This window comes from Hoplias malabaricus, chromosome 4 (assembly GCF_029633855.1).
Source record: "Hoplias malabaricus isolate fHopMal1 chromosome 4, fHopMal1.hap1, whole genome shotgun sequence".
NCBI lineage: Eukaryota > Metazoa > Chordata > Actinopteri > Characiformes > Erythrinidae > Hoplias > Hoplias malabaricus.
Window position 1 is genome coordinate 49598384 of NC_089803.1, and position 23358 is coordinate 49621741.

The 23358-nt window shown below is 41.3% G+C and overlaps 1 protein-coding gene across 2 annotated transcripts in view; it reads left to right on the forward strand.

Moving 5' to 3' along the window:
* Window positions 1-644: 644 nt before the first annotated feature.
* LOC136694493 (L-fucose kinase) overlaps window positions 645-23358 on the forward strand; it is a 45200-nt gene continuing 22486 nt past the window's right edge. The window contains exons 1-7 of one of the 2 annotated variants that reach the window (XM_066668107.1): window positions 645-930; window positions 5096-5247; window positions 5522-5572; window positions 8058-8183; window positions 8673-8745; window positions 8823-8920; window positions 9348-9428. In XM_066668107.1, the coding sequence (XP_066524204.1) occupies window positions 849-930; window positions 5096-5247; window positions 5522-5572; window positions 8058-8183; window positions 8673-8745; window positions 8823-8920; window positions 9348-9428 (663 nt within the window). In that variant the 5' untranslated portion in view covers window positions 645-848. Of the gene's footprint in view, window positions 931-5095; window positions 5248-5521; window positions 5573-8057; window positions 8184-8672; window positions 8746-8822; window positions 8921-9347; window positions 9429-23358 lie in introns of those variants that run through there. The other variant, XM_066668108.1, reaches the window with a different exon arrangement.

Here is a 23358-nt window from a genome sequence, read left to right on the forward strand (position 1 = left end):
GCCTATACTTAATAGCACTGGATTTTAAAACCTTTTGCTGTTTTACTACACCACATTACTAACCATCCAATACATCATAGATGACAAAACACTAGTTTAAATCTTTAAATACAAGACTGATGAGACCTTTGTCTCTGATCTTTGTGGCTGGGACTAACATTATGTAGCTAGCACAATGGATTATTGGTTGAACAACACACTGAATGGAGAACAACATTTAAATGAAATGTGAAACTTTCCATCTGTATACAGTCAGTCTACCAGTCGTTAACAATAAAAAAAATTGAGATCATAAATGAAAAAAAAAACATTGTATAGCCTAATAATGAATAAGAGGCGTGAAAAAGGTTAAGAGGTAGGTTTAAATTAAACGCTTTAAGTGTTTTTTTAAACCGCCATCGTTAAATGCGTATTTCTATTGCTACACAGTGCCTCTTGAACATGTCGGCGTTTTATGCGCATTTCAAGTGCTACACAGTGCTTCTTGAACATGTGGGCGTGGCTGGAGGTTAGTGATACTTGACTGGGCTAGTGGATCTGACGCTTAATATTACGGAGGTTTCACCCATATACTCCTGTGTGTGGGTGCCTTAGTAAACTACATTTCCCATTGTGAGATGGTGCGGAAGCAGCAAGCATTTATACACTCCGCAGGTCTTAAAATAAAGGTTACTTTGTGTTTAACATTGGCCTAGATGTCAAGTAGAGAGTGGTTTGAGACTAGTATTTCAATTCCAGTGAAGAGAGAGAGAGAAAAAGAAAGTGTGTGTGTGAGAGAGAGAGAGACTCTCCAGTGAAGAGGGAAAGTGTGCGTGACCGTCTGTCCACCCGGTGATTTCGCGGCCGTTATGGCACTCAAAGAGGTCTTCAAATGGACTGTGGTGGTCCTCACATGTCAGCACAAAGACAGCGTCTACGCCTTTCAAAGAGGTGAGACAAAATCCCACATTGTTCTGTATTTTATTTTCGCCTCTGTCTCCATATTGTAATTAATGCACGGAACGGATCGAACAAGAAGCTTCTTCTCCGTGGTCTGTTAGTTGTCTAAAGCCTTAAATGGGATTTACTGCGTACCAGAAGGTCGACGACAGAAAGTCTAATGGACACCTGAAACCGGTTTCACAGTGCAGTCTCCTATCAAGAAGTGCATTAAATATTGGGGGCGTGCGAGTTATTGTAATCAGTAATGCAATGTTTGCGTGTATAACAGTTATTTAAGTTATTTCACGACATTAACACTATGGGTTTGAGATTGAGGGGAGTTTGGTCTGCATTAAAGGCTTATTTTCTCAGACATCCCGAGTTGCAAAAAACTCATTTCAGCGAGGAACACCCCCACCACCCAGTTACACTGAACATTACGGTAAGAGCGTGTAGGGGAACGGATTTCAGGATATGGGTGATAACAGAAGTTTACTTTTTGATACAGGACTGTGCATAACAACCTTTTACTCTCTCATTGAACCGCCCACATTAAAAACTGATTGGCTGACTAGCGTATTCTTTGCAGAGAACAGGCCAACTAGTATGGAGAGAGATTAGTCTCAAAATACTTTACAAATGCGTAAATGTTCATCCACAAATTAAACACAAGTCACAGACATGTTTCACTATTTCACTGTTTCAGCCGCTTTGCTGTTTAGTAAATCTTGTACAGTTTTACAGTTCATTTTGACCACCATGGAGCACAAACATTTCTGCAAAGTGGTGCATAAAATAACAAGAGTCCCTCCTATTTTTTGGTGACATTCCACAGCTTTTTTGCCAACAAACAGCAGACCCCAAAGCTTCCTGTAACTTCTAACCAGGTTACAGTTAAACACATCCATCAGGGATTCCATTTTTACACCATATGTTTTCTTTTTTTCTTTTTTTCCGTCTGATATCTGTTCCCAAATATTGATACGACATCTCCTGGATGCAAGGAGTTTGATTTTCGTCATCATTGATATGAGAAAGGGACTAAGGCCCATTTCACATGTATGTTTGAAATATTTCAATAAACAATCTATTCGTTCTACACTTAAAGGAACATACTTAAAGTCACTTTGACTTCTTTTTCCCCGCCTTTTATTTTAATCTGTTTCACCTCCACTGGTGCAGCCTCAAGTATTCTGAAATCTAATACAGAGCTGTTGCTGCTACTGGAATTTCAGGTTCATCTGTGAATTTCTTAAGAGAAGGATATAGTTTCCTTAGTCTGATCATAGTTTCCTTGATTCTACTTTTTCCTGGAGTGTGCTGAGGGAGTGCTGTGTAAACTCACAAGTTTTCTCAGCACTTATTGCTGCTCGTTACATTCCTGTTCTAAAATAGCTTTGTATTTGCATTGTACTGTCATTAATAGAGTATGCTATTGTTGGAATATTTGAACACACGTACATCAAGAGCTTTCTTTATTGCACAGCCTGCCAAAGCTGAGACAAACAAATATAAATGGCAGCTTGTCTTTCTTGCTTTTTTTCTCCAGGATTCTCCCTCACACAAACCAGTAGGGGATTCTGAATTATTATAAAGGTCTTTTCATTGGAAGCTCTAATTCACAGAGGATGTTGAGACGATGAACATCCTGCCAGGAATATTTCAGCAGGAGGAATTGGGAAACTAGATCTCCAGGAGTCTGGATCTTCATATATCATATACATATGCATGTAGAGCACCACACACAGACACATCTCGTTCTTCACCAGTCCAGTAGCTTTGGTTGTCATAAATTTTTTGAACAGACCTGGTCCATCATGCTGACTACACTGATTGTTTTAAATTTATAAACAGGCCAGTCATCTTGACTGTGCTAGTTGTTGTGAAGTTCTTTCTTGAGAAAGGAAGAAGAGTCAGGAGATGACATTTAAGGAGAATGTCTGTATTGTGCCACCGCTCTCTGTGCCACCTGAGGCCATCTCAGTCCAAAGAAAGGCAGTTTTTACACAGGGTTTTATAGGAAGGTTTTGTCCTGAGATAGGTCTGATGTGTTAAGTTATTAAACAGATGTTTAGTCTTCCTAAACCTCATATCAACAGACCCATAATTATGTGACCCATAATCTGTATCTTGAACAATTTAATTATTTTAACTGTATAGAATGGTGAATATCCATCCATCCGTTTCCCACTGCTTTTCCGGGTCCAGGTCACGGGGGAAGCAGTCAGAGTAGAGAAACCCAGACCTCCCTCTTCTATACTAACAAGGATGGACTCTTGTTAGTATATGCACCTCTTCTTCCAGCTCTTCCGGGGAGATATATTTGCTCCATCTTTCCTTCACACGTGAACAAGATTCCAAGATACTTAAACATCTCCACTTGAGGCAGGATCTCACTTGCATTGCTGACTTCAACCTTGTTCTCGGATATTGCCAGCCATCTTGTGTAGGGTATAGGTGTGTTTAGGTGAAAAGTTCCCAAACTATAAGTCTCCTGAATTCCACTGCTGGGTGCAGTTACATTTTGCCCAAAGGACTGAGACAGCAAGGTCCTACAGCAATGGTAAGCTGGCTGTAATGAAAGAGTACTTCACTTACATTCAAATTTCTTACATTAAAGCAAAATATTAATAATACAAATTTAGGCTGTAAAGATGATAACAATTAAGTCACATAGTTCTAAAGGGGACATATTAGACCTCATTTAAACAAGTTAGAATAGGTCTATGAGCTATACAAAACATGTTCATGAAGTTCTTTGCACAAAATCACTCTCACATAAAGAGATGTCACCAGCTCAATTCTTGCTGTCATGCTTTTGCCCCGTCTAGTGTGTTCCTGCTCTGTCTGTGTCTCCGTTGTTTCCTTGTTTGCCATGTGCTAGGAGCACATATTTTGCAATATTTTGCTAGGAGCACATGGCTCTGTTATTGTTTTGTTTGTGTTTCTCTCCTTGTCTCTGCCTTAGCTCCACCCTTTTGTTATGCCTCCTTTGTGGTCCTGCCCCCTCGTTATCTGTCCCAGGCTGATATAATCTGTGATACTTTAAATTTACTTTAACCACTAACTCTGACACTTAACCAACGCACATTCCAATAGCCTCCCTCTCACCAACACCAAATGCCAACTCAAAACCCACAGAGTGCCGCGAGGTCTGAATCCTCTTTGTGTAGTAGTGGCACTCAAAATGAAATTATCACATGTCCAGCAGAATCCGAGGCCTTGTTTTTCATCAGTCATGTGATTTTTCCGGTAACGATACAGGCCTCGAACCGGGGCTTCATCTGTCACACCCCTTTTTTGCTCGAACCCTTTCAGGCTCCGAAGCCTTGCTTTAAATGTCACATCACTACTGATGGTATTTCTCTCTCTCTCTAGTCTGTTGGTATCTTCTTTGGATCTCTCTAGTCTGTTTATGCCTTCCTTTACCTTGTAAGTATCTTTGTCCAGGTCTATCTAAGAATCCCTATCCAATTCTCTCTGTCTAGGTCTCTCTTTCTCAGTATCTCTGTTGGTTATCTTTTAGTCAAAATGAAATCTCCTTCACACAGTTCGCTTCACGAATACCAGGGTGGATCTATGCAAATTTCCCTAGTGTGACGTTACAATGAGGGAGCCATCCAAACGGCTCGTAGATTCCTGACACCAAACTCTTTCAACTGACAGATGAATGACAGAAAACGGATGAATTTTTATTTTTGCCCCCCCCCCCCCCCCCCTTTGCTGGACTATAAGCCAAACTACACTGTGCAAAAATCCTTCACAGATTTGAAGCTCTCACAGTCCAACAATGTCTTGAAAATAGAGTGCCCCTTTTTCCACCTCCAGTATTAAAATTGGTGAAATGATTTCAGCTGGTTTATCAGTAATATTTTAACTTTCTGAAAATTTTAACAATAATAAGACAAGGTTGATAATTATCATTTTGGCTACTAAAAATTTAATATTAATTTTTATACCATGTCATGTCTTTTTATTACCAGCAAGATGAAAACAGTTACAACAAATATTCATGGCTTTAGGAGAGTAAGCAATAAATAGGCAACAGTTCTCTCAGTTCTGATTTGCCAGATTGACGCAACTTGAATCATTTAACAATGTAAACATATGTGCTACTGTTAGGCTCCTGAGAAATAGTAATTATAAACCTAAAGGTGCTCATTTAACCTTTCAGAGTTGGAAATACGACAGCAGCATGGGGCTTTCCCATCTGGCGCACTGCTGCTTACTGTGCCCGATCCACAGGAGCGTCTCGGCAGCGGAGGAGCAACACTTAATGCGCTGCTGGTGGCTGTGGAGCACCTGAGTGCCAGAGCAGGATATACAGTGAGTGCCTGCAAAAAGGAACTTAGTGCTTGCATTTATGTTACATGCAGTGGGCAAAATCATGTCCAAATAAGACTGTGATAACAAATAAGACAGAAATATGTGACCTTATTCATTATTATAACACATAAGCTTAAATGAAAGGTACCAAATGTGCAGTTAATTCAGTTACATTTGAATATCTATCTTTGATTTCTTGTGTTTTTATGTCATGAATGAATTTATAGCTCTTTAATTCCTTGGTTTTCTTTGTTTGTACTATTTTTGCATAAAGGTAGTTTCTGCAGATGTTCTGGATGATGCACATATTCTCATTCTGCACACGGTGAGATGAAGAAATTCTGTCTCCATAAATGTAATCACATTGTTGAGATTTTGAGTCCAAATAATGGTTTATGTGCCCAAGTATGTTTTTAAGGGCAAAGGCAGAAAACAGTCACAATATATCATACAATATAAGGACATTTCCTAAATTATTATTGCTAACCTCAATATTGCCCATTGTGTTTACTTGCATGATTGTTCACATAAGATTGAACGCCAACAATATATTAGCTTGTTTGCTGTTCTATTATGTGGTTTTCTCTGGTCTTTGTATTCTGGGGCTGTTATATTGATTTCTTTAAAAATAGAGGTTTTATTTTTGTTTATGTTTTATTTATTTTGGATATTTAAACATTTTGTCCTATTTAAATTTTTTAAATATTCTTTAAAAAAAGTATTTGCTCATTATTTTATTTATAATCATTCATGGCATACCCTATGCCAATTAGAGCTTTAAATAGGGCCCACCCCACACTTTTCCTACCTGCAACCACAAAATTCCGTAGATTCAAATCTATTGTTTAAATCCTACACCTAAACCGTAAGGTTGCCGTGGCCGTTCATTATCCAATCAGCAACCATCTACATCTAGCAACATTTAAATGAAATAATATTCTACACCTACCCACTAAAGTTGCTGTGGCCGTTTATGATCCAATCAGTAAGTAAGTATCCTTTTTTTTATATTGCGCTTTCTAGAGCATTCACAAAATGCTTCATAATACAACATAATTAAATACAAAATAAAAGTAAAAAGTATGAAACCACTAAGCCAAAAACACTACAAGCAGTTCAAAGACAGCCAAATTCAAGAGCAGCAGAATAAAAGTAAATCTTTAAACATTTTTTAAACACATGTACTGAGAGTGAATGTCTAATGTCAGTGGGGAGATTATTCCACAGTTTAGGAGCATACACTGCAAAATCCCTATCCCCCATTGTTTTAAGTTTGTTTCTGGTCACTGCTAGTAGCCCCTGCTTAGAGGATCTTAAGGCGGGTCTTGCTTTCTCAAGTCAGCACAGGATCTCAAAGATGTATGCTGGGCCCTTATAAATGTAGAACCTGATAAGGCAGCACTAATATTTTAAAATCAATTCCAAAACTCACAGGCAGCCAATATAGAGAGGCTAGAACTGGGGTGATAAGCTCCCTAAGTATTGTCCTGGTGAGAAGATGGGCTGCTGCATTTTGAACAAGCTGCAGATGAGTCACATCCCTCTGACTCATACAGGTGAATAGGGCATTAACAAGTTTTCAAAATGTTCCAAAATGGGCAGAAAATTTCTAACCATGGTGATGTTTCTAAGGTGAAGGATGCATGATTGAAAAAGCTTCCTGATTGTAAGTGTAAAGTTTAGGTGGGGGTCAAAGGTCACACCCAAAATTTTCACAAAGGGCCTAGCCTTCAACGCTGCACAACCAAGAACTGACTGCACCCTTTTGGACACTTCTGGACCCACTATTAGAACTTCTGTCTTGTTTTCGTTGAACCTGAGAAAATGTTCCTATCTCCCACCAACACCACTGTTTGATAAGAGTAAAACCAAGTACAGTCCCAGACAAACCCACACATTTCTAAAGCTTTTCTAATAAAATGCTATGGTCAAGGGTATCAAAAGCCACAATAATATCTAAGGGAATTAAACCAGAAAGTTCACCAACATCAGCATTCATTAAGAGGTTATGTAATACTGTTAGGAGAGCTGTCTCAGTGCTATGTATTGCACCAAACCTGAAATTTTTCAAAACACTCTGCCAGCTGAGCTGAGACGGCCTTCTCCACAATCTTGGAAACAAAAGGAAATAGGCCCAAAATTATTACAATTTCAAAGTTGGCTTTCTTCAAAAGTGGCTTAACACAAGCCTGTTTAAAAAAAAATCAGGGACACAGCCTGAGGTAAGCAATGTATTTACAATATGTAACATGCAAAGGGCAACAGACAGCAAAACCTGTGTTAAGGATGTTGGTGGTACAACATCCAACGGGCAGGAGGAGGGAGGCAAGCCCTGTACAACAGAGACCAGTTCCTCAAAGAAGATTTGCATTATGCAAAGGCATAAATCTCTAGGCATTTACTGTCCAACAAACATGCTAAAACCCTTAGCACCTGATTATGTCTCCATCTATACAGACCCTGTGAAAAACTAACCTTACAAGCTGATTACAATAGGCTTTAGCATACCAACCCCTGTAGATAATCCGCAACTAGGTTCTTCACCTACCCACTGTTGAAGATTTTGTGGCGTAGGAAAGATGTCATAAGTTGCTTCTGACAAAAACTTAATACAACTTGCCTCCATCAACACACAAGCATTGAAAGTGGACACATTACTTAAAAACTTAACACAATACTACTTTTTTATTTTCTGCTACCAGCTTTGATATTAAAACCAGATGCCAATCCATTTTTTATTCTTTAGTTGCTAAGATTTATATCAGTTGAATGAGATATCTGATCTTTTTCCATTTTTTCATGCATGGTAGGGCAGGAATTTCCCCTGGGATGGCTGCAGTAGAGCATTCTGTTGGATGCCTGTCAAGGGGCCTGAGCAGTGTGTTGAAGGACCAATATGCTGCTTAGATATGCTACTAGATTGCCTTTCATCCAAGGTCAAACATACACATCACACATTATATTTCACATTGGGATGTTTTTGATAGTTAGTCTTTTTTTTTCTTTTTAGTTCTGTTTTTTTGATCCGTCCTACATATTTTTGTGTTTTTGTGTTGGTTTTATGTATAATAATACATCTATATTTCCAGAAAAGTTGAGGGAAAAAATCTGAAAAGTAGGTAAAAACAGAATGCAATATTTAAATATTGCAATCATTTAAACACTATATTTTAATGGAAATAGTACAAAAACAATATTTCAGATGTTGAAACTGAGAAATGTTATTGTTTTTTTTTTAATAAGTTTGGTTAAAAAGTGAAATGATACAAATTAAAAGGTAACAATTTATATTGAGGGTACATTAATTCACAAAATGTAAGACAGTAATTACCATTACTAAACAGTTGGGTAATGTCACAATTATTTACGTTTTTGGAAATAGGGTTATCATGTATAGCATTAAATATGCTTTTGCTATGTTCCAGGTGTGTGTAGGCTCTCCTCCAGGTGTCTGGGTGTGTAGTACTGATGCGATCCTCAGTCTATCGAACATTCAGCGTAAGATTACATGCAATGTGAAGTCTTAGCTTGCTCTTATACGAACACACATGATTGAATTTACAATATCTTTGCAGTACTTGACTGGGGAGACTTCTCTGGAGTGCGGGCTATTTCATTGCCTGGTGATGTGTCTTTTGCTGTTAACCATGGGGTCTACCTCACTGATGCAGGGGTGTGTATTGGGCAATGTTGTATGTACTGTACAGTGACACAGGTTTGGTTCACATTTGTGTTCTTTTTCCAATCTAAAACTCAAGTTCATTGCAAAGTAGCTTATTAGTTGAATCGATGTTCTGATTATTTAAGTATAAATATACATAGATTTTATCTTAAATTCAACTTAATAAGGATGCAGTACTCCAACCTTGTGTGTAGACAGCAGCTCTTTACAGCAGTATTTTTAAGGGAATCACAAATCAAAGAAACTTGTGTTTTTATTTATTAGTCATAAAAGCTGCTTATAACCTAAGAGCAAATTCAGAGTGAAGTACATTTTATATGAGGCCACTTTTGTGTTTAATGAGAGATTACTGTTGGATAGGAGTCTAATACATAAGCTCAAACATATTAAGTAGGAATGTTCAATTCTGTGTCAACAGGGTGGAGTGCGTGATATCATTTATCAGGCTTCAAAGGAAAGGATCCAACCTGCTGTACTGCATAGTGGAAAAGTGGCCCTGGTACACATTGTTTTAAACAAATTCATCATACATCTAAAAGAAAGGGTTATTTTTATTGTCACTGAATATATAAATTCTTGCTACAAAAGAATCCCCTTAATTGAGTCTCACAGAGGCCATTTGTCAGATTTATGTAGATCCAAACAGAAAAAACTAGGATTTATGGAACTTATGCACATAACTACCAGATGATAGTTAGTAATGCCAGTAATTATGGCTGCAGAATTTAATTGAGAATTTAATTCTATTTAATTTGAATGTGGTGGAATATGTACTTCACAAAGTGAGATGGAGTTAACAGCCACCGAGATCCCTGACAGGGACCCTCATTTTTTGGTACAGTTGAGAAAATAAGTATTATACAGATGTGGACAAATTTGTTGATACACTTACAGCTCATGGAAATAATCCTTCATTCCTATATATGATATATGATTAAATTTAAAAAAAAAACTTTCTCAAAACTAGACATTTGCTCTGCCAGAGTAAAGCAAAACAAATTTCAAAAGATATGACTCATTTGTTATTTTACCTGTACAGATTTTTCCTTATGTTTGGTGTGTTCTCCCCATGTCTGCATGGGTTTCCTCTGGGTGCTCTGGTTTCCTCCCACTGTTAAAAAAACAAACACTGGTAGGTGACTTGGTTTCTCAAAAGTGTCCACAGGTGTGAATGTGTTAGTGTTTGTTGCCCTACAGTGGACTAGTGCCCCCTCCAGGATGTGTTCCCGCCCTGTGTCCAGTGATTCCAGGTCAGCTCCAGACACACCTCAACCCTGAACTGGATAAGCTGTTACAGACAATGAATGGACAAATGAATAATTAACAATCTCAAAATCAGCCATGCTGTTTAAATGGAGAATGAATTCAGGTCTGCTGTTTGATAGATATGCTCTGTGCGTTACACTTAACATGAGCAATAAAAAGTAAAGGAGAGAATAATCTGAACAGATCAGATAGAAAATTTTATACAAGCAGGTTAAATCCTTTAAGACCATCTCCAGGCAACTTGATGTTCCTGTGACTAGAGTTCCAAGTGAAGTTTAAGGTCCAGTGTATAAAACTCCCTGTAAATGAGGAAATTGACCTCAGATTAAACATAAGCAAACTATGGAATAAGCAAAGACTGATGCCAATTACTACTGTTATTTCTGATAAAAATAATGGGTCCTTTTTTTTCTTCTTGGAAACATTAGTCCACATATGTATGTTTAATAGTAAATGAATAATAATTAATAAGAAGCTATGTGTTCCTACACATCAGCAGTTACATTTTGAAAATAGTCTTGCAAGGTTGTATATGCAGTAAAATAATCATGGATGCATCTTTTTATAAGTATTTATGGCACAAAGCATCACAAGTATTGTTATGGAGAAAAATAAGGGCAATAAATTTGTTTGTTTTGATCTTGAACTTCCAAAATGACAATTTATAAAAAATAAATTGCCAGAAATTCATTCATTTATTCATTCATAGTCTGTAATTGCTTATCTAGTTCAGGGTGGCGGTGTGTCCAGAGCCTACCTATCACTGGGTGCAAGGTAGGAACACACACACATTCACTCAAACCTATGCGAACATGGGGAGAGAACACCAATCTCCGCACAGAGTCTCACCTAGAGCAGGGCTCGAAAACATGACCCCAAGTGGAAGTTCAGCGTTAGAATATACATTATGTGGCCAAAAGGAAGCATGTACACAATAAATAGAAGAGGTCAAAGTACGGAGCCTTGAGGGACCTCCTGAGTAACCATAGATGGGTGAGAAATATGGCAACCAAGGGTAACAAACTCTTTTCTGCCAGTCAGATATGACTTAAACTGCTGCAGGACAGTGCCCTTAATGCCCAAATCATGCAGCCTTGATAGGAGTATTGAGTGGGTCATCTTATCAAAGGCTGCACTCAAGCCCAGGAGCAGAAGTACTTTGGACAGGAAGGGGAGGTTAGAAATTGGGCAGTAATTACTAAGTTTTAGTGGATCAGACCAGGTTTTTTTTTAATTATGTGTGTGATAGCAGTAGTCTTGTAAGCAGTCCATAGACAAGTGAGTTACTGACAAAAATTGTGAGATTGAGGGACGAGGGCAGAAAGACAAGCCTTAGTTAAGGTTGTTGGAAGGGTATCAGAGAAACCAAGTTGTAGTTTTAGAAGTAGTTATGGTGTATATAATGGATAAATGTTAAAAGTAGAGAAGGCTTATATAATGGACAGTAAGAGAGGGATGAGGTATTATTAGTAGGGGATAGTAGAGGGCTGTTTATTTGTGAAATCTTTGACTCAAAGAAATGTACGAAAGTGTGACGGCGTGCAGGGGAGGCAGCTACACAGGTTTCAGAGGGTTTGATGACTGTTGAGGGAAGATGGCAGGATTTTTTGTTAGAATTACAAATCAGAACATGAAAGCTGTTTTCTCTTTATAAATCACAAAATTCTCTAAAACATGCCTCACATTTCTCTATTTTACCACATGATGCCACCAATTTGAGCCCTCTCTGGTATTCTGTGCTTTTTGGGTACGCACGGGTCAAAACTTGTTTAAATATATGCTCGTTTCTACGAAAAGTATATCTTTATAAATCACAGTTTCTGCGTGAGATTTTACTTAAGCACATTTCAGACCCATTTTTGTGCATACGCAACTTTTATAAATGAGGCCCCAGATGTCCGTAACAACCTATCCAATTCACACATGCAAAGAAATCAAACCAGATCTTTCCATAAATTATGTGTAATAATGACAAATGACACAGGGAAAAAGTATTGAACACATGAAGAAAGAGAGGTGCAAAAAGCCATGGAAAGTCACAAGACCAGCTGAAATCTATCAGTAATTAGAAAGCAATCCTGACACTTAGTGTAAATTAATATTAGCTGGTTCAACTGATAGCCTAAAAAAAGGTGTCACATTACCAAGGTGCTATACAAGAAACACCTCATGAAGGGTAAAACCAGTGAGCTCTATCAATACCTTCGCAACCTTATTGTTGCAAAACATACTGATGTTATTGGTTACAGAAGAATTTCTAAAGTAGGTTCCAGTGAGCACTGATGGGTCCACTTGAGCAAAGGACCACTTGTGGAAAGCTACAGAAAGACCTGGAATCAGCAGGTACAATTATTTCAAAGAAAACATTAAGTAATGCACTCAACTACCATGGCCTGTTTGAATGCTCACCACAAAAGACCCCATGCTGAAGAAAAAGCATGTTAAAGTGCATTTAAAGTTTGCTCAAAAACATTTAGACAATCGTGAAATATTGGGAGAATATTGTCTGGTCAGGTGAGACCAAAACTGAACTCTTTGGATGCCATAATACACACCATACTTGGAAGTCAAAAGGCACTGCATATTACCCTAAAACACCATGCCACTAGTGACTTTTGGAGGTGGGAACATCATGGTGTGGTGCTTTTTTTTTCAGCATACGGCACTAACGTTTAATATAATTGAAGTGTAGTACATTATGACGAATGTGCATTCATTTTTAACAAAATAAATTTTATTTTTGGGACTTTAATACTAAAAATCTTTATGGAAAAATTTAGAAACCTTGCCTCTTCACACAGCCCAGATCGGAATTTGAGACAACAGAGCAATGGAGGATCGTAAATCACACTACAGGGACGGTTTATGACCCAAGGTCTCATAAGGTCAAGAGAGGAATCGTTGGTGATGGCAGTTTGGCGTAATGACAGTATTTGAGTTAGTTATGTTTAATGATGATTATCATTTATAATTATTAATTTATTATTATTACTGAATTTAGATGACAACCATATTAATAATTTATCAGAGATTGAAATACTGTTAACGCTAGGGGTGAGTTCTCAGGATTTTCAGACTCTTAGGAATAGACTCCACACACCGTAATATTTCAACTAATGGAAATACTTATTAAGAGGAATGATAGAAGAGGAAGTTAATAAACATAGCAAAATCATCAAAATCTCACAGAATTAACGCAGGTGAAACCAGTTCGAATTTAATAATTGGCTAGGCTATATGACTTGTAAATAAGATGTATTGCTAAATGAGGTTTAATTGATGTATAAATTTATAAAGAGACTTAATTCAGCATCAGCTTCTGAAAATGAGGAATTTACTTGCTTACTCTTGTCGCTATTATAACCAAGCCGATGGATCGAGCAGATTTTTAATCTCCGTTCTCTGGTTCTTGGCTTCCTGCCCTCCCCGCGTCACGGAAGGTGGGCTTGCTAGGGAGGAGATTCCCTCTAGGATGAGTCAGCCACTTTTGGCGTCCTTAGACGGTGTGACATCAGTCTGGGGATTCCCTTCACAGAGTACTGCTGGCCTGGCTGGATTGTCTTCGGAGTGAGGGAGAACGTTGCAAGGAAGCGCGCCGTTTCCTCCGATTTTCAGAAGCAATGCTCTCAGAAGTCAGAGTATAATGCTAACATATTAGCTATCAACTAATCTCAGAGGTGGTATCTTATTCTGGCCAAAATAAGTTTCACCTGCTTTGATCGGTTATAAAATTAACTTTGATTGGGCTACAAAACAACGAACACAAAATAAAAGTTGGAAGTTTAAGATTACTGACAGAGCTAATTGATCGTTTTACTCTTTTAACTTCTGTATTGCAATGCTAACAGACACAAGGCGTCCCCTGTTAGTTCGCATGAAGATCGGTCCTTTTAAGAGTCTTTTGGGAGAGTCTGCTCCGTCAGCGTAGAAAGAAAAGCAGAGAGAGAATCAGAAAAAAAAACAGGAGAGTATCAGGGGAAAAAAACGAGAGCATCAGGGGAAAAAAACGAGAGAGTCCAAAAGCCATGACTCCTTTTTCATAGGTGGCGCGGTCACACCCGCTTGGGAGGTCGCTGTCCTCTGATTGGTTCCTGGGTTTGGGGAGTCCACGTGACCGTCTCAAGTTCCAGAGAAATAAAGATAACTTATGGTTTGGCAAAAATAGAACATCCTAGAATTAATACTTCATACATACTTGAATATAACATAAGTATTATAATGGAGTATATTTATCAACTATATATCGAGTATATTACCACCTATTCTAGGTGTTAGAGATTAATTCATTCTTCTAAATTGAGAATCTTTCTCCGTGATTAAAACATTAATTCACATCACTCGATTAGACAGTCACCTGAAAATAACAGAGGACAACATTAATAACACATTGCATAATACATGCTTAGATTCAGCAGAAACATACGTCCAAATGTCCAAGATAATTCTCTTTTGAAATAGGGAAAAATGATTAGGGTGGCATATAATTTCACAAACATCCACTTGGGGGCACTGTTGGTCCATGCTGTTTGTATGGTTTGAACTCGGGTTGAGAGGTCACCATTGGCAGTACTCGGGGCCATCTGCGGATCTTGCGATAAGATAAGCGGTCCGACAGTGAGAATGATTAAAAATGCTCGGGGGTTCCTGGGGTCTTCCCCCTGGGTGAGTTTTATAATCCCATTCCCAAGGCACTGGTGAGTGATCTTTTGGTTTATTAGTCATCTGGTCATCATAAAGTATGAAGAGGACAACTCAGTGTCATCCTGGGGGTCACTGAAAAGTGTTCTGCTTAGCCTTCTGGCTATCAGATGTAGGTGTATGCATGGGTGTGTGGGTGGGGGTGCATAGTCTTTCAGCGCACACACTCTGTGGAATGCAGCACCCCATTTCCTCCTATTGTATAAAAGATAATGGAGAGTCTTAATTTTTCATTTCTTGATCTAGATCCATCCTCCACTACATTCCCCCCTTTTTTCAGTTTTATGGTCTGGTAGGGAGCATGGAGCTGAAAAGAACTTTTGCTGTTGAGGGAGGTGAGATCAGCAAGCACAGAGCTGATGTCCTCCGATCAGTGTATGGGTGCATATTGAGTGTTGATGTTTGCATGCTGAAGAGATTCTAATTACTTATGGGTAGGTCTTGTTCAAATGCAGCCTCGAGAACTGGTTCTTCGACATTGCCTTCGGCTTCATATCTAAAACTTGGGGGTTCACTTCTCTGGGCTCTCTTATGTCTAATAAACTTAACCATTTTATTACACCAAGTTTCTAACCTGCTCTGTAGGGCTCGGGTGTGTTTGAAATAGAACCAAGCTATACCAATAGTCAAAATATATCCTAATCCTACCAGTGTAACTAGTAAGGTGTCTGGAGTGGACCATGCATAGGTGACAGGCTGTACTGGCCAGGGGGGTTGAGACGACAGTTCTTTAAGAGTGTTATCAATAGAGGTTAGGTCAATGACTTGGGTTCCGTCATATTCTAGGCGAGTTAGTGTTTTAGTATGTAGCTTGATGGTGTGCTTGGAGAAGAAATCTGAAATTTCTATGTCGCTCTCATATTGATCAGGGTTCAGGTGATACAGGGCCAGGTCTCCTACATGTAGGATTGCGTTTACGGGGAAGTCTACCCAGAAAGCCTGGCTAGGAAGGGGTACCCTTTCTAAAGTGTCATGTTGATTGTAGGTTAGTAGGGTCTCTCTAAAGGGGGTCTTAACCAACCAACGGTTTCCAACAATCTCAGCTTGGGTACTGGTTACCAAACGTCAAGGTGTGACGACCACCGGTATTACTCGCCATAGGCTTAAGGCCACAAATCCCATTTGCGCTTTCACGAATAAAAGGTTTGCTAGGGCACAAGTAGTGGATGTCTTTGGTGAGTGTGCACATAAGCAAGTTAGGCACCAAGTATAGATCAGGGTTATCATCTTGGTATGCTACAAGAGGGGTTGTCTTTACACAAACATAGGCAGAATCTTGCCAGAAACCAACGTTAACGACATCTTTCAAACGGTAGATGTTTTCAGGCGCCATTATGGGAAGGTTAATGGGGAATGCTAATTCTGTCTTGAGGATTGACATAAATTGGGATGGCGCTACCTAAGGTATAGGCTAGGTGGGCCTGGAGATCAGTGACTACTTCTTGAGTTGCTGTAAACAGAATCTCCTGTACTAAGGATAGAGGAACCAGATAGGGAAGAATCCTCCCCATGACTAGGCTATCCACAGAGGAGCTGATATCTTGTAGCATATCAGACAATCGCATATTCACAAGCTGGATGTGGGCAAGGTCAAGTTGTACTATTGAAAGCAAAGAGTTAACCGTCTGGAGCGTTTTGTTCAAAGCGACACTGTGAGCATTGAGTACTACAACGGTGCCTTGTAGGGTTTGCCCGATTGTTTGCAGGTGTTGTTGCTGCTTGTTTAATTGGGTTTTAATGTTTGGAATTTCAGCCTGCAATTCCCCTACGTGACATTTGACAGTGGCTAAATTGACGGCGTTGACCACGGATGTTCCGAGGCTCAGTAGTTATCCCACAGTTGCAGCTGCCATTAGCAATCCCCCTATGAAATGTTTAGAGCATTTATTAAAACCACTTAATTCTGATTGTGTTACAGTAAACTTTTGTAGCTGGTGTAGCATATGAGTTACGTCAGCTTTGGCATGGCTGATAGCTTCCTCAGTCCATCTAGCTCCATTCCGGCCAGTTTGCTTCGGCGGGATTCAACCGTATGAATGCTCTTTGTGTATGGAGGCGACAATTAGTGATTAGAAGTCCTGGCTGGTCTTTCAGTATTATCCTGGAGTCAGGACCGGTTCAATCACTTCAGGGAGCACGACAGTTCCTAAGGAGCTGATGATCAGAAGAATGAGCAGCGGGGCCATCCGACCGGGAGAAATGCTCATGATTAGATTTGGGTACTTATGGCGAGTCGCTTTTTAGAAAAATTTACAACTATACCCCCCTTTTGATAAAAGATTTATGTCTAGGATAAACACTTTACAATATTTGATGATGAGGGACTAGGATCTTGCACCCTGAGTGTCCTCAGTCTGGTTAGAAGCTTGTTGCCTGCTGAGGAAGAGGAAGAAGGGAAAAGAGGTAGAAGAACTAAGGTTGGGAGTAGAAGGCTGTAGTTGTTTGTTAATCACACCCTTCTTGCCTTTGGTTCTATTGTTTACACAAACGTTAGTGTCCCCTACAAGTCCCATGGGGGTTTTGTGTGGCCTGATTTGGTTGCGGTGGACCCACTTGAGCTCAGCACTGCCCTGACCTTTGTTGATTTTGATCTGGTACACAACGGGGGACAGTTTGTTGGTGATCTCATAGGGACCTGACCATTGGGGTAAGAATTTGCGAGCCAGATTCCCCCCCCCCTGTTTTTCGCAACCTTCAACAGGTGGGACAAAGATGTAGTACCACACCTTGTCCCCTATTTGAAGTTCATCGTGGGATGCCTTGTGATCATAGTACGCTTTGTGACCTTCTGCACTTTGTTCCAGTTTCTGCTGGGCAAATGCGAAAGTGGCTTTGAGGTGTTTCTGCAGATCCTCCATATACTGATGAGTGGTGTGGCAACATACCAGACAGCCTTTAATGTAATCAACCACATCTTTTACCATGTGGGGCCAATAAACCACCTGCCGGAGCGCATGGTGTGTTGCTTTGACCCCTTTGTGTCATGAGCGTGCATCAGCATCATCCCCCTGTGGCACTGAGGAACCACGAATGCAGGTGAAGTGTGCGAGTCAGTGGCATGAACAAGCCTTTGCCGACTTGGAGGGATGCTCTGGCGCCATATAGGTCTTTAAGACCTGGTATGGTGTCAAGATCTTGAGCCGAGATGGGACATGTAGATGGGTCAGAGACATGCATAATCATTTTAGAAATGGATGGGTCCCCAGGCTTGGAGAGTAACTAAGTCGGCGTCAGAAAAAGCAGGGTTAATGGAGACAATGGTAATTTTAGCATTGTCAGGTAACGCTGTTGCTACAGTTGGAGATCGTGTAATAGCTAGGACATCGATGTCGGGTGGGTTTGGATAAAGGGAGGGATTGAATGTCCATGATGTGCCTTCGCGGGCCCCTTGTTTGGCTAAGCTATCTGCCTGGTCATTGAATTCTTTGTCATCTCCCGGGATTCGGGAGTGGCTCCTCACTATCTTCCAGTAGATCTGCAGGTCATGTGTGTCTACCAAGTGTTCACACGCCGCGAAAAGCTCTTTGTGTTTGACTGGCTTTTTGTTTGATGTGGTGTAGTTGTTGGTTTTCCACAGTTTCAAGTGGCATGTGAAGCTTAGGTGCGCATAGTTCTGAGTCTGTGCAGATCACCAACGTTTTTCCGCTTTTCTGGACCGCAGACTGAATTGTGATGAGAATTCCTGCTATTTCAGCATATTGGGAGGACTGAGCACCCAATTTGAACATTTAGGGGTTCGTGAGGCCATCCGTTTATTCCGACGATACCCACCCCTGCCATTAGTGTGTGTTCTCGGTGGAACGAAGAACCATCTACGTATGCAGTGACAAGGTCTTTGCATGTGTTAGGGTCAAAATAGTGGTGGTTAGCCACGGTAGGTACGAGGGTTTCCGGAGTCTGTGGCACTTGGGAAGGAATGTCTCCTTCGCATCGCCTGCAGGAGGTAAGGCCTGTGCCTAGATGGCTCTTGTAGTTTTGTGCGTAACATACCTCCAAGTCAAAGCTTTGGAGAGCCATTAGCCAGGAGGCTACTCGAGCGTTAGTTACTACACCATCATGAATTCGTTGGCTGTTGAGGAAAGTGACTGGCTGATGATGAGTTTCAACAATCACCTTCTGACCACCTAGGTAGTTGGAGAAATGTTTGACTGCCCACACTGTTGCTAGTAGTGCTTTTTCGCATTCACTATATTTGTGTCCAGCAGCCAGCATAGCATTTACTAGCATAGGATATGACACGTTTGTCTTTGTCATGTAATTGATACAGACCGGAGCTGAAACAGTGGTCAGAGAATCCCTCTTCTAGGTAGAATTCTTTGCTACTGTCAGGGTAGACAAGGCATGGGGTCGTGCGCAGTTTCGATTTCAGTGCCTGCATGGCTTGTTCCTGGGCTTCGCCCCAGGTGAATGGAGTATCCTTTTTTAGAAGGTCATAAAGTGGATGGGCTAGGTCCGCATAGTTTTCGATGAACTGGCGTGAGTAGTTGCATACTCCTAAGAAAGTACAGAGTTCCTTAAGATTGGTTGGTGCTGCGAGGTCTGTTACCCCTTGCACTTAACTCACTTGTGATTCAACGCCATGCTTACGAGCAGACCGACGTAATTCACCTTTGTTCTGCACCACTGACATTTGGAGAGATATTTTCGCACGTGCTGTTGTGAGCTAGTCAAGAACATGATCAATCTCGTCAATGTGTGCCTGTAGGGAGTGGTTACGCATGAGTATGTCATCCACATACTCGTGGGCATTAGGGCATGCATTGTGCAAGAAAATGTTGAACTCAGCTGGAGAGTTGGCGTACCCCAAGGGGCACCGAGTGAATGTATACTGTCGGTTTGTGAAGGTGAAAGCTAGCTTGTGTTGGCCTTCTACATGCACCGGGATGGTCCAGAATCCAGAGGCTACATCGATGGTGGAAAAGTATTTAGCGTTTCGGACCGAGGGAAGTTCTTGCCATCGGCCACCGAGACAATGGAACTCGGTGTCTTCTCCCTTTTCTGGGAGAAGAGATGGTTCCCAGGAGGATTCCAGTGATTAATCTAAAGAAACGACCATGACCATCATTTGATCATCATCAGCAAGATCTATTCTGCAAATGGCATCTTTGCCCATGTCCAGAGCCGAGAAGAGAGCAATGGCTCGTGTCAGTTGAGTATAGAACACCTTTGGTTCTGGGTGATCAAGAAGCAGAGATTCAGGCATTGGTCCTATAATAGGGATTCGCAACACGAAGTCAGGGAATTTCGTACTGACCAACCAACCCAAATAAGATGAATGAGGAATAGTCAAGGGTTGAGTGGTTTCATTTCGTACGAATAGGTAGGTGGACCTTGCTCGTGTTTCCACCAAAGGTGTGGCTTCTAAGGTGAGACCTAGTTCAAAGAACTGAGGTGATGGTTGGAAAAGCACATGAGCATGGCTTAAGTGTTGGCCAGGCCGCATGACCAAGCTTATGGGTACATTTGCTGTGTTCGCAGGTACCACAAGGGAACCTTGGTTAGTAACCTGGATCTGAGGACCAGGTTTCTGTCGAAACGTCAGTCAAGGACCACAGCACATTATTGAGGGTGTCTACGTGGACATCAAGGCGCACTAAGAAGTCACTTCCAATGTAATTGTCATGTGGCAAGTTAGGGACGACCAGGAAGTAATGGGTGAGTACCCTTTTGTTCCACTGGATGGTTAGAGCACAAATTCCATCAGTGGGTGACATTAATTTTGATGTTGGGTCGAGAGGAAAGCGAAAAGGACTGCTCACCAAAGGAATATTTGGTTGAGTGAGGCACAGGGTCTCAAAGAGTGTTCAGCTTATGGCGGACTTGTCAGTCCACAGAGCCAGAACGGCATTGTCAACATGATGGTCCTGCATTGTGAGGCGGTTCACGATGGGAAGGCCGGGAGTGTCTGTTGTGGAAGGCTTAGTGAAAGTGCACAGAAATGTGCTCCGCTGTTCTAACATTAGGGGGCCAAGAAGAGACTGCGGTCTGGTGGTGTGGCCACCATGGGCTCAGTTTCCTCCTTCTCAAAGTGAGGGATCTGACTTGGTGGATCTCCTATTGATTCAGGCCGGATTTCAAGGCGGCAACACTGAGCTTCCCAGTGGTGTGGGGTGCAGATGGGCAAAGGCTCACGCACCTGTGCCCAGATTTTTGACTTTTGAAGTCAATCAGTGGTTCGAATCAATTAAGGATATCTTTGCCAATGAGGAAGGGAATTGTTTCAGGAGGAGACACATGAACTGGATGCACTAAAGTCATTGGTCCGATGGCTAAGTGTATTAGTGCCATAGATTGGATTGTGAGACCTGCATGTGAGTACGGCTGAATCTTAAGAGAACTGTTTTGAAGCTGTATCTCACGATTTTCATGCCACGCAATGGCTCAAACCTGGTGGAACAAGGTGGAAGACATTAGGGTGACATCTGATGCATTGTCCAGCAGGGCCTCATATACTAGCCTTCCCTCCACAATGGTGGACAAATAGAACTTGCATGCAACTCCTTTTTCAGTTAAGTGTCCCATGAATTGTTGGATGGGTGTGTTGCTTTCAATGACCGAAGGGTCATCTGGCCTTCCTTGCCGTCTAACTGAACAACCAAGACAGCACTGGAGGGTGTTTGTGAGTCACCCCCCTGTACCATTTGGTCCTCAGCGCTTGTCTGGGTCACAAGGAAATTGCACTGTACACTAGAAGACGGAGCTTCGCTTGTCACCTCTCCTACATAACTCTCTACCATTTCTGAGGTGTTAGAGGATGGCTCTAGGTCAGATTGCACAGAGGTGATAGAGAGAACATCAGGTTTTTTTCTCTTTGCAAATCATTGCAAGCATTCGGGGGATGTCCTCTAACTCCTTAGAGTTAAATTCCTTGCCTTTAAACTTGCCTTTGGCATGATTTTCTTTATTTTGATACCAGTATTTTTCCTTCTTTTCTTTATTAGAATCAGAAGGCTGGTTCTGAGCGGTTCGCTCATATCCCTTATGGGATATGCTGGTTTTCCGCGGCCTGCACCGCGGTTTTCTGCAGGTAATAGTCACGACCATACCCAGCCCTGTCCCGAGGGTTCCAGAAATCTTTGCCGCGATTTCCATCTGGCCTGCGAGGAGGGTAGCGTTTGTAGTGGTATGAGGGCGGAGGAGATTTCGGGCCCTCACTGGACCACGGAGTTGGTGAAGTGTCCCAGGTGGATCTTTGTGGATCGGCCTGGGTAGCACTCTCCCAACTCTAAAGGTGGAGAGTTGGAGTCGACATTTAAGACTTGGGGTATTTCGGATCATTTGTAATTTGTTGTGATTTCAGGAAACCTCTGAGAGCTAAGTCACGCCAACTGTCTGCTAGACAGGGTGCGAGGGCAAGCTGAGACTCCCAGCTGATGACTAGTGTGGGGATAGAGGTTTTGGATAAATAATGATTTAAAATTTAACTCTTCCTCCATTCCGGAGTCATTTCTAGGTCCGAAATATGCCTGCCTAAGTCTATTATAATACTGCTGAGGGGATTCCTGGCATTGCTGTTTTACACTCAAAGCAGCGGCCAGTCCTGTCTGTGACAGGTAATTGAAGAATTCTTCCTCCAATGCTTGGCAAAGCGCATCATATCGCGCTTTACATAGTCTGGCTGACGTTCAATGAAGTTACTGACGTCTCGGCTGGAGGTCAGTGTAATCACATATAGTTTGTCATCTACTGTGATTCTGGGGAACCATTGTAGGTAGAAATCAATATCTTTCAGGTAAGAAAATATATCATTAGAACCATCTGGTTTGTGATCAAAGCGCATTATATTGTGTGTGATTTTGTCCAGGTCCTTGTATGAGGGACCGGGAGAGTGTAGAGGCTGAGGGGGCCAGGCACTGGGTTGTAGTGCTCTGGGTCTAGCAGGGAGTTGGAATGGACAGCTGACAGGAGACACAGGGGCAGGCAAAATACCTGTTGATACCAGAGGAGGTGCTACAGCAGCTCTAAAGGTTATGGCCCCTGAGTCTGGTTCCTGATCCTCACTCTCTTCCTGCTGGTCCTGTCTTTCAGTAGCGGTGCTAGGTGGCACATTAGGAGTGACCTGGGGCAGGGTGTTCCCTTCAGCCATTTCGTGCTGAAGCTGACTTAATTCTGCTTCCACCTTTGCCCGCTGTCGCTGTGATACATCAAGTTCACATTCACTGGCCCTGAGCTGTACTACAGCGAGTATGGCTATTCAGCCTAATGCCTCAGTTAGGGACTTGCCCTTGAGTATGTCTGTTAAGTGGCCATCTACCCACTTGGCCACCATGTGGTCACGAATGACCTGTGAGGCTTTCTGCGAGTCCAGGCATCACATCACTGGTGAAGCTGGTCAGGACAGAGAATGCAAGCTATCTCGATATACTTCCGGGGGAGAAGTCCCTTCTGCCATGTTAGCTGTGTCTAAATGTGAGGTGTACCGTAATTCTATTTAATTAGGATTAATCCCGTTAATCCCTTTTAAA